The 12,297-nt window shown below is 37.9% G+C and overlaps 1 protein-coding gene across 4 annotated transcripts in view; it reads right to left on the minus strand.

Annotated features, from left to right (window-relative positions):
* Positions 1-12,297, minus strand: part of LOC107719142 (oxidation resistance protein 1-like) — a 98,988-nt gene that overhangs the window by 51,671 nt on the left and 35,020 nt on the right. For all 4 annotated transcript variants that reach the window (XM_016526507.1, XM_016526506.1, XM_016526505.1 and 1 more), the window contains exon 2: positions 4,296-4,378. In XM_016526507.1, the coding sequence (XP_016381993.1) occupies positions 4,296-4,378 (83 nt within the window). The remainder of the gene's footprint in view (positions 1-4,295; positions 4,379-12,297) is intronic.

Genomic DNA, 12,297 nt, shown 5'->3' on the forward strand with positions numbered 1-12,297 from the left:
TCTGACTCAGTTGAACTCTGAGTTCTTGTTATATGTTATTACCATTTTCTAAACTATAGCGAATAAACTGTGATAATGTGAGAAATGTTGAAGGTGTCTGAATAAATTTTGGTTTGACTGTATCTATTTGATAAATGAAGTTAACAAAATAACATTATACATACTCTTTTGGTTTCTGTACCCAATATTTTAAAAATTTACAAATGCAATAAAATATTGGTATCGGTACTCGGTATCGGCAAGTACCAAAAATAAAAGTATCGGTATCGGGCGAGTACTGGAAAAAGTGGTATCGGTGCATCCCTAGAAAAAAGTCCTGAATATTCTTCCATACACATACTGTATATTATTTAAATATATTTTATTTTGGATGCGATTTTTCTTTTAATCGATTAATCTTATTATGACATAATATTCTATACTATTTTTTAAATTACATATCAATCTTCTTTTGCATTACAGTAATGTTTTCTTTTGCATTTCAGTAATGATAATAATTGTTATAAAAATACTGTTACAATGAAAAACCTTTGTTCTTATAATAAGCTTTGTTTTCATTATGTAAAACATAATTTCTTTCTTTAAATTTTTTGGGATGAAATATGATCCATGCATGTTCTTGGTTTCATGAGATTCACACTCGTACAGAACACACAGCTCATCAAACTGGAAATGACATTCCAGCAAACGGTGCAATCAGGCAGAATGTCAAATCAGATGAGCTCCATACTGCGTGGGACATCACGGCTGCCGTGGCATGAGAGTTGCCATAGTGACGCTGTCATTACTACCCTCATGGCACACGCTGGCTAACTGCGTCGATGATCACTTAAAGAACTAATTTTAGCTCAGCAGTCTTGGCAAGATGTTGGCGCTCTCGCTTTCGCAGGACGTAGATGAGCCAGCACTTACCATAGACACATCAACCGTGCTTTGGACATCGTAATACCATGGTATTCTTTGAAAAACCATGGTACATGAATATGACAATCATTCTGTACTATGGTAAATATCCAAGTATTATCTGAAGCCATTGGATCTCCACAGTACTTGTGTACCAGCTTGATGTCCCAATAGCCTCTTTTGGCAAATGTCAGCAGGAGGTCAAGGGGCAACTGGTGAGCCTGGTCACAAACATTTACTGCCTAAAGCTCTTCACATTCACCCTAAATGCATTTAAAACAGCTCAGCCCTGTGATAAAATATCATATGAGCTTCATGTACAGTCAGAAATGTATTTTTAAGAGCTTAGGAGTGATTTTTGCATGATTTGCTGATGCTGAATACAAATCAATGCAATTATAAATATGCACAGAAAGTCTATTGATTTTGTGCACAGTATGCATCATGCATAATGAGACTATAAGCTTTAATCACTAACTACATGACTTCAGTGCTGTTACAATGACTCTAGACTGTTACAGGAATCAACAGACTCAGGAAGCATTAAAGCAGACGCTGAATCCTCACTGTTTCTCTCCAATGAGATCTCAATCTCTCTCACTCTTTCCTGGAGTCCAACCATTTTAATTGGCTACAGACCAGCCAATGGTGAGAACCCGCTGACCTGTGGAGCATTATTAGTGACTGAGCAGATGGGCTACAATAGTTTAGCTCTCCTTCAACCCCTCTTGAGGTCGAGACTGCTTCTTGAGAAAAGAGCAATGAAGACTATCAGCTGTGGCAGGAGGCAAGGCTTTCACAATTATGGAGGCAGTTTCTCTGAAAGTGTCCCAAAATGAAAACACTGTCATCGTTTACAAATAATTTTTGAACTGCTTTTGCACATACAATGAAAGTCAATGGGATCCAAATCAACACTAGACCCCACTGACTTTCAATGTACAGAGAAAAACAATGAAGCCACAGAAAAAAGATAGTCATACCTGTTTAGAACGACATGAGGGTGAGTAAATTATGACAGAATATTCATATATAGACTATTGGCTGGGCTATCCATTTAAAGACGATTTGTCTGTTCAGGGTTACGCATCATGTCCAATAATTATCCAAACATCTTCTCAATATCACATCCATCATTCCATCTTTGCAGCGGTGTGGTGTGGTTTGGAGTGGAAGACTGCAAGGCAAGCTGGAAGACTGAGATACGAGTGCCATATCTGCCATCTCTCTCATGTTAACCCCACACACCCTTCACCAACAACCGCCACAAACAACCTCATGACACGCCGTTTATGCCCTGTGACAAATGCCCCGCTGTCGCCTTGCACTTTTCACGCTCTGCAGAGGAAAACAAAGGCCCTGTCAATCACTTTCGGCCGACAGAGACTGATCTTCAGCGTGTGTTTGGGGAGACGGGTGTCAGAAACCTGCTCAGATCCGAGGGGAGAGCAGAAGTGTCTGGAAACAGAACTGTGACAGCAGCAGCAGCAGTAACACTGACTCTGATGAACAGAGCACATCAACTACACCAGCATCCAATCCCACAGCTACCTGATGCCGGTTTTGAACCAAATCTGATGCCCCTTTTCCACCGATAGTGTGCTGGTGTCAGACCAGTTAGTCTCAAACTGTATGAACTGATGAACTGCTCTGAATTTTTATTTGTTATAAATGTAAAAAATGAAAAGAGTAACTCATGATATCAAAACGATGCGGAATTGAATGATTAAGTCACAATGGCACAATTATAATTGGTCACAATAGCTGATTAGTCTACTAGAAGTCTAACAACTGAATAGTTCATATTTTTCTTAAAATACATTTATATTATTTTATTTATTATATATATTTTTTTATAGCAGCAATGCTTTCATTAGCAAACTGACACTATGCAGCGCTTTAGAATTTAATTTCTCAGAAAAGTGGTGAATTAAATGTATTTACATATATATATATATATATATATATATATATACCAACGTTCACCAACATTTAGGGTCAGTAAGATTTCTTTTTAAAAGAAATTAGTACTTTTATTCAGCAAGAATGCATTAAACTGAACAAAAGACATTAAAGACATAAAAAAAAAAAAAAAAAATTGTATTTCAAATAAATTGTAAAATTATTTTGAACATTCCATTCATGCAAAGAATCCTGAAAAAATGTGGTTTCCACAAAAATATTAAACAGCACAACTGTTTTCATAATAGTGTATAATTAAATGTTGAAGGATCATGTGACACTGAAGACTAGAGTAATGATGCTAAAAATATAGCTTTGCCATCACAGGAATAAACAACATTTAAAAATACATTAAAATATATATGAATAACATTAGACAATATTGATATTTTTAATCAAACTATACATACAAAAGAAACCTGTGATATCAAAAAAGATGCTTAATTAAATGACTTTGGATTAGGGATGGGTCACCATGCTTGACTAGTCTACCGCGCATCCAAATACCAACTAATCGAATATGAAGGTTGATTAACTTAGCGTTATTCTTATAAACATATCTAGTTTTAATATTTTTAGCTACAGTGATTTCAATAGCATGCTGACAACATGCTGTACTTTACATTTTGTTTCTTTAAATTCATCGATTAGTCAAATCGAGTATTCATTCAGATAGCCCTGATTAGTGGACATTGCACATCTCTACTTTTAACGTTAACAAAACCCGTAAGATTTGTAAACAAACACAGTGACCTAGTCAGTTTAAACATGGGCCGTTTCTGAGAGACTTCACCAGATTCCCTGACTGAGCGCCGGCTCCGGCATCAGCACCGGCACCGTTTTTGGTGGAAAAGCGGTATGATTCCAATCTTCTGGCTAAATGACAGCTCTAGCCGCCAGCAGTTTCCTCTCCTCTGTCTCGTTCCACTTCCAGGCAGAACTCCAGATCTCGTCTCAACCCACACGCTCCTCTGTTACTAGGGAGAGAGACGAGAAGCGTTCTGCCCGCAGCTGGAATTTGAGGGTCATTTCAAGAACACAACAAGCTGTTAAGACAGACAATCGAAGCTCACACGGTCTCTCTCTCTCTCTCGCTCGGCACACGCGCTCGCCAAATCAATAGAAATGCAAACGCAGAAAGGAAGGTCATTCAGCAATACTCTGCTGGAATGCATGTTGATAAGAACATTCGCACGCAGACCTGCGACCATCCTAAACGCTGATGGAAACACACTTGCTCTCAATTCATCCCTGTGGATACACACACACACACACAGAGTCCTCGTGCAAACTCTCACAGAAATCTCGCAGGTACATGTGGAAAAATCCTCAGAGTAAACAGCACCGGGATGAGATCTGCAAGACACAAGCCTACAACGCACAGCACATGCACAGAAATAACAAGCAAAGGGGTTGATGTTCCCACTTACGGAATACTCAATGGTGCCCTTCGGTCTCTGGAACGACATCCGCCTTCCATCCTTCTTCTCCGGCGTCTTCTTCTGGCCGGTATCTGAAAGCAAGCGAGGGAAGGTTCTCATTATGTTCATGTTCCGCTCTCCCCTCAGCTTGACACAAGCTGCCGAGCTCTCAGCCTCGACCGACGGCTCATCCGTCAACAGCGAGTGTGAACGAGCGATTCCGGTGAGCCAGAGAACGCAGCTTCTCTCTCTCACCCTCCCTGTCTACCTCCCTCCTTTCCCCACTGTCTCCCTCTCTTTCTCTCCCGCTCAGCACAATGACAGCCGATGTGTCTTCACCTCGCAATGCCTCCTGCTGCTGCAAACCCCGTAACAGACCGAGACCACCCTGACCTCTGAGAGAGAGAGAGACAGAGAGAGACGTAGTGCTGCCACCTGACAGTATCACATTTGTGTTGTGCTGTGATTCTGTGTGTCTTTGAAACCGATTTCAATGCCTGGCTTAGGTAAAGCTAATAGGGCTATGTTACGTATTGGCACTGATTTTCCAATTCAGTATTATTGACATCAGTTAATCTGGGTTTGCACACTCTGAATATGGTGCATTTTGAAGCCCATAACTATTAGAGGAATAAAATTGTTGCGAGAACTATTAGATATGTTCAGGAAATTACTTCTATATTACATATGTTAAATAGCATAAAATGGTTACTGCTAGGGGTCGACCGATTTGTGTTTTTCAAGGCCGATTATTACAGATCAAGTAGACCGATAACCGATATTTTGAACCTTGTGGATGATGCGAGCGGCGTTATGTTGTCACTGAGAATCTGCAGCCGTGGCGGGGATGATTTTTGGTGTGCTGGTGTTCTGACAAATAATGCTACCTATCAGATTATGCTACCAACTTAATTCATTCAAACTTTGACACATTCCGTGACATTCCGCGTCATACAGTATATTCCATTTATATGACTGGATTCCGCGATTCCGTCAGCGTTTTCCGGCCGATAATCGGCCAGGCCGATAATCGGTCAACCCCTAGTTACTGCTGTTCAAAAGTTTGGGGTTTCTACATTTTTTATGTTTTAGAAAGAACTCTCTCTGCTCACCATCTGCTCTCTCTGCTCACTTTTTTGAGACCATGCTACAGTGTGATTTTCCTCCATAACAAAAAATTTACATTTCAAAATTTCAAAAATTTTATTATGATGGGAGACAAACAAATAATCACACAGCATTTACAAATAGCAGTTGATTGCATTCATCAAACTACTCATTCTTGGTATAAACAAACAAACAAAAATAAACTGACATTTAAAAAAAGAGACGAACTGTAGACATTAGCAACAACTACAGAACAGGAGGTGTGCTACAAATAATGTTTAGGTAGACGAAAATTTGAAAAGGCATAGATTAAAACTAAAAGATCAATATCAGATCATTCAAATGCAGTTTGCAATCATCAAACCAAAATGTATATCCAGCACTAGAACTAATGTGTATGCATATAGTCTCATGGGTGTTAGGGTTGTGACGGTGAGGAAATTTTCCCACCGGTTAATCGACGTGTGACAACACCGGTAATACCGGTATCACCGTCAACACCGTCTATCGCGGCAAGCCTAATGGGTGTGTGTGTGTATGTTCAGGGTTATGAGAGCAATGTTAGCAATTCCCCCACATGTTCACTTTGCTTCAGGTGGTCTGTCCGTCTTCACATTAACATTAACTCCAGAATCCATCTAACAGGTTCTGCACTTGTGACAGTGTGACAGAGAGATGCTTGGCTGTGCAGCCATGAGTCATAGTCGTCTTGCTATTTCTGTGCTCACACCAAAGTGACGGCAGCGAAAGATACCAGGCCAGTGCAAGCGCTGATACAAACACTGATCTTTTATCCAGCGCTTTCACGCTTCTGTTTGAGAGCATAACCTGACAAACAGCGACAGTGGCTGATCTCTCTGTATTTACAGTACATGTCACTGAATGAGACGTCTCATAGAGCGCCTCCGAAATAGCTTTATTACTCTAAAACACATTGTCATGACATTTAGAAAGCTGATCTGCACTGATTCAAAGGATGATGTGTGATTCCCACATTCAGAGACATAAACAGTATTTTCTACAGTAAACAGTACTGTTATTATTGCTTGTAATTAGGCTCAGGAATTTGGAATTGGATGGGAACTGAAAAGAATTCTGCAGTTTCCCTTCCTGTGTTGACGTTTTAAAATGAAACAGGAAGTCTGGGCAGAACGTAACTGAAGGGTTAATAAAATAAAATAAAATAAAAAGTGTACTAAAGCATTTTGAACATATTTCTTTAATTTTCTTTTAATATACGTCTGTGTTCTATACACACAGACTCATTTATGTGTATATATATATATAAAAGGTGAAATTCTTTCATGTCTTGAGCATCGTTCAAACTTTCAAGCTGCTTGCTATATATATATATATTAGGGCTCTCAGTTTAACGCGTTAAACTAATTAATTAGTTATGAAAAAATAACGCGATTAAAATATTTTACCGCGATTAGCGCACTGGTCCCGCCCCCTAAAATTCAAGATATTGGGGCAAAAATGCTCCTGTATGAGTTTTTGTCTCATTTATATGATAAGCGATATCACACGAGCAGCGAGAGCAATCACACTAGTGCTGTTTGTACCGAATATATCGAGTGCAAATGTGATTTCATACAACAGTTCAGTAAATACTGTTATATTTTAAATAGGGATGTACTTTTTGGATGAACTTTAATATGCTTTATACAGAGGCAAGATGAAAAGAGAAAATACCATCTAAACTTTTCTAAAGACAGTAAGTTCCCCTCAGACATGCATTCATATAAACTCCTACACCTAAATGAATCGCGATTTGTTTAGCATCTCAACCGATTTGAATCGTCACATATTTGAATCGATTTTCAACCGGCTCGCGGTTAATCGTTACATCCCTAATTTTAAACACAATATTGTGTGTTTTTGCTCAGTTTTGCCAACAAAAATATTACCTATAAAGCCACAGCAGAATTGTTGTGTGTCTCCGAGCAACACAGTGGCGTTTAGTTTCTGAATGAATCTGCGTTTTCAACGAATCGGGTGAATCAATTATTCAAAGCACATTCATAAAGAGAGCCGTTTACTGAATTCCTTAATGAATCAGCTGTTTGAACGAATCTAATGAATGACTCATAAAGACATTTACCGCCACCTGCTGGCAGCTTTAGTTTATATTAGAGTATTGTTTCATTTAAAGCTGCAGTCCGTAAGTTTTGCCTCTTTGTCGCCATCTCTTTTTGAAAACCTGGAATTGCAGCTGTGTGCGAAATTATCTAGCTTGCGTGGGTTGGGAGTCGGCACGGCTCCAGCGCGGATGAATCTAATGTTCTGAAGAGTATGTGTGGCTGTCAGTCACCGCACCGGTGTGGATATTTACTGTACTTCGCAATCACAGATTCTAGCCTACGTCTTGGAATATGACCCAAATAAGAATTTTCACCGTATATTGCCATCTGAACAAGTAAGTAACAAGTCTGCCACGTTTGTTCTGACCAACTGAGGAAAAAAGCATTACCATAAATCTCGCTACCAATGGTGATTAAATCTAAAGATCGGTTAGCTCATATCACATCAAACCGTTCAAATTATTATTATTGTTATACTTTATTCTCAAATTGTTAATGTTAACAACATCAGCATTACGTGACTATGTGAATATAGTGTGTATAAGCGAGTAGATTTCAATTTCTGCTAATTGTAACCTTATAATGTAAAAGGGCTCCCTATAGATTTAAGCATAAGCTGAGGTAGATTTTTATCACTAAGAAAATTTAAACTATAACTGAATGTATTTAAAGAAAGAGCAACTTGTTCAGTAAACCATTTATTGAAAAAAAACCCCCCAAAAAAACCCAAAAGTTTAGTTTTTCCCCCTGCTGTACCGAAATCATACCGAACCGTGACGTTAAAACCGACGTACGTACCGAACTGTCATATTTGTGTACCGTTACACCCCTAATATATATATATATACACCATTTTTTTCCCCCCAAGAAAAAAAATGTATTTCACAGAAATGTCAAAACTGATCATGTTCTGTGTAAAACATTAAAAAACAAATTTATGTTCATTTAAATCTAAAATGTTTATTATTTTTGAAATGACTCAAATGACTAAACAGAGAATTTGGGGTATAATTAATATATTTCATATTTTCAGACCCCAATAATAGATTGCAAAAATATGCTAATGTCTGTGTGCTCCAGTACAACAGCATTGACCGAGGAATGAGTCAGAGAGAGAAACACAGCGAGCAAACACACAGCAGAGATAAGTTCCATGAAAAACGGTTAAATTGTCTAGAATTTAACCCTCACATGTGTGTGTATATCGTCTGAACCAGGCTTTTCACATGCTGAGATAAGAGCTGCCACATCGAATCTAAACAAAGAGCCCAATGTGTGTTTGAGAGACACCAAATCCATGGTCTCTGTGACATGGTCACAGAGACCATGGATTTGGTGTCTCTCCATCAACAAAATATGACAAATCTCTTGAATAAATATGCATTTGTTCTCAGTACTCATGACACGTTGGGTCTGTTCACAAGTCCAGAGAGCTGCACTGCTTTCTACATATGCAGCATCCCAGCTCAAATTAAACCTTATAAGTCAGTGATTTGGAACACTCTTCACAGGCAGTGGCACATAAATCACACTTTTGGAACAACATTTGCATCTATGATGTCTTATAATGCTGCCTACATAGGCAGCTCACTGTGTTTTGGAACACAGCCATTGTACTGTGGCTCACTGATTATCTAGCATTTTGTGCTCTAAATATAAAGGCCACTGCTAATAAGAACTAGCGTTCAGTGGTCACACAACACAGGTGGGAAATATGGGACAAGGACACACGCTGTTCTCTTTTTCCTTTCAGTGGCAAAGGAAATAATATTATTCCTGACCCAGATACATTTGTAACATTTTACCTATTTTGTCTGCAAATGTAACACTAATTGTACATGCACATTCATTAAATAAAAAACAAAAACACGTGTACATCAGACTTATGATTTCAAGCAGTAAAAGCTCTCAAAAACGCAGTTCTGATGGTCTATGGCAGTTATATTAAAAACATTAACCCAGTCTTGAGGATCATTTATCAGTGAAGTATGCAAATTCATAGACTTTAACCACTGAGATGTGATAAAGCATAAGAGCTTATACCTATGAATGGGGTTTGTACATGTACAGGCCACAATATGCCAAACATATAACATAGTATGGCTTATAATGATCCAAATGATCCAATTACAATTGTAAATAAACATATATCTACATTATATATAATCATATATAATTACTTATACCTATAATTACTTTTTTTAATTAAGCATAATAATATTTAAACAAATATACAAATTAATATATTATTTTCATAAGAGATTTTACTATTTTTTAAAAATGAGTACTTCTAATCAAGGACACATTAATATGACAATATGACAAAAAGTGACAGTAAAGACGTTTACATCGTTAAAATCATTTCTATCTCAAATAAAAGCTGCATGTATAAATGCATTTGAACTTTCTAATAAAAAATACAATAAATATAAAATATATAGAGTTTCAAAAAAGCAGCGCAACTGTTTTCAACCGATAATAATAAGAAATGTTTCTTGAGCAGCAAAGCAGCATATTAGATTATATTAGAATGATTTCTGAAGGATCATGACACCAAAGACTGAAGTAATGATGCTGAAAATTCAGAAAAATATGATTTGAGGTATCATTCATGTCTGCAAGGTATCTCAAACAGTGCATGCTGAATTACAAAGCAAAGTTGTAGAGTAAGGAAAAAAAAAAAGACATTACAAAGCTGACACTGCAATCAAAGTTGAAGAAAATGTATTTTTATGTATTTGTTGTGTGTTCCTTATTTGGGTGTTGTTATCACACAAGGGTGCAGAATGCATGTGACCAACTTCAGCGTGACAGAGAAAACAACCAGGCTTGTGTTAGTGGCAGCTGCAACGACCCGGCGGATGTTATTCTTAGACCGCTCTCATTTACTGCTCAGAATGGTGCTGGAAACAAGTGCCCCATCATAATAAGCAGGTGGTACACACACACACACACACACACACACACACACACACACAGAGTGCTGGAATGAGATGACTTCATTTTAACAACAATGAACAAACAATCTGATTCACTATTCCAAGCTCAGACTTAAAGGGACAGTTCACCCAAAAAAGAGCCTCATGTCATCCTAAATGTATGCTGTTATTTTTTTCAAACACAAAAGGAGAAAAAACAGCACTTTGCAAGAACATGAGGATGAGTAATGACAATATTATTATTTTTGATTGATATTCCATCTTTACTGATGAAGAGACAAACCAACATACTGTAAATATATAAATAAATGCAATTGTGTGACAGCATTCGCTGCGGAGGATGACTCAACTTGTATAATGCTGAGATATTTGACACTCTTGAAGTGAAGCCGTGTTCGACATCCAGCTACAGATTCGAGAAACTATAGGCATGAAAAGGCTCTTATGATTACAGTGATAGTGTAAATGCATTATGTAACCAACAGTCACACTGTCCTAGTATGAACTATATAACACGCTATTCTGACTGTAAAATACATGCCTATTATAAATTAGCATGATTTTTAATGCTTTTGCTCGTATGACTGCATGTCGTTCTGAAGTTCAGATTCTTTCTTCACAGAAAAGCTGAGACGCCTCACGAAGCTCATGTATTAGCAACATATTACTGATAAGAGTGTCCATAACAGTGGCAGTGCATCATGTATTTACATTTAAACACACATTATGTAATATAATCACAGCATTCGTGTAATCTAGGGCTGCACGATATTGGAAAAAACTCACATTGCGATATTTGATTTTTCTGCGATATATATTGCGATATGAAAAAAAAAATCACCACATGACTTGAATAGTTTATTTAGGGGAAAAAAAACTTGTAGGTGAGTAAATCAGCATTAATCAGCTAATTAAATCTAATAAATCTGTGTTAAAGCTACAAAAGTGATTTTTCTTTGTGTTTTGTTGTTTGATTAACATTCATAACACAGAAAGCCTCAGGAACATTAAACTGCTGTAAACCAATATACTGTTACACATCCATTTTCTTTCTCAATTGTTTCCCTTCACCTAAGCCATAAGCAACTGCGTTTACAAGGATACTTGCAGAGCACAGTATTTCAGGCACAAATAGACGCAGAAGTGAACAGAATTCAGTGTTCACGTGCATCTGCGTGGCTCTCACCGTGTCTACACTGGATGCGAGCGGCGCGGTGCGACGCGACAAAATACAATGAACCCATTATAATCAATGATGCTGTCTACACTGTATGCGGCGCAGCACGACAAATCCCCGACAGTAAACTGATGTCGCGTTCTCTTTATGACGTACTGACACAAAATTCAAATGGCAACGGTCGCTTTGTCACGTCCAGTCTAGACAGACTTTGGGGCCATTCACATGTCGCGCCTAAAAACGCATGGGAAAACGCCAGTCGCGCCACTTTCTCCTTCTTTCCAAAGCGCTCAGGAGCTTGTGCTTTCGTGGCTTCTGCCGTTGCTAAGCAACCGTGACCTGTGCTCTCCACGACGCCGCGGAAGTTTCAACAAAGGATAAACGGATTTCCAGCACTGAAAATCGCGTGCAGTTGCTCTGCTACTAAATGTATTTAAAACGGGTCTCTGTACAGCTGTCACGTTCAGTGTAGACACTGTGTCTGTGTGTGAGTAAAAAAAAAACAAGAAAAAAAAAACCAATCAGTATAAATATAACGATCAGTAGCCTATAAACTGAGACTGCTACCATTCAGACTGTGGCATTATTTTTTAAAAGCAAATTCATTTTGAATCCAGCTTAGAAAAAATGCATTTATATATCCATTTTTTATTTATATAAATTATTATAAATATAAATATATAAATAAAATATTTATTTAAAAA

The sequence above is a fragment of the Sinocyclocheilus rhinocerous genome, unplaced genomic scaffold (genome assembly GCF_001515625.1).
Source record: "Sinocyclocheilus rhinocerous isolate Xijiao unplaced genomic scaffold, SAMN03320098_v1.1 scaffold1084, whole genome shotgun sequence".
NCBI classification, from domain to species: Eukaryota; Metazoa; Chordata; class Actinopteri; order Cypriniformes; family Cyprinidae; genus Sinocyclocheilus; species Sinocyclocheilus rhinocerous.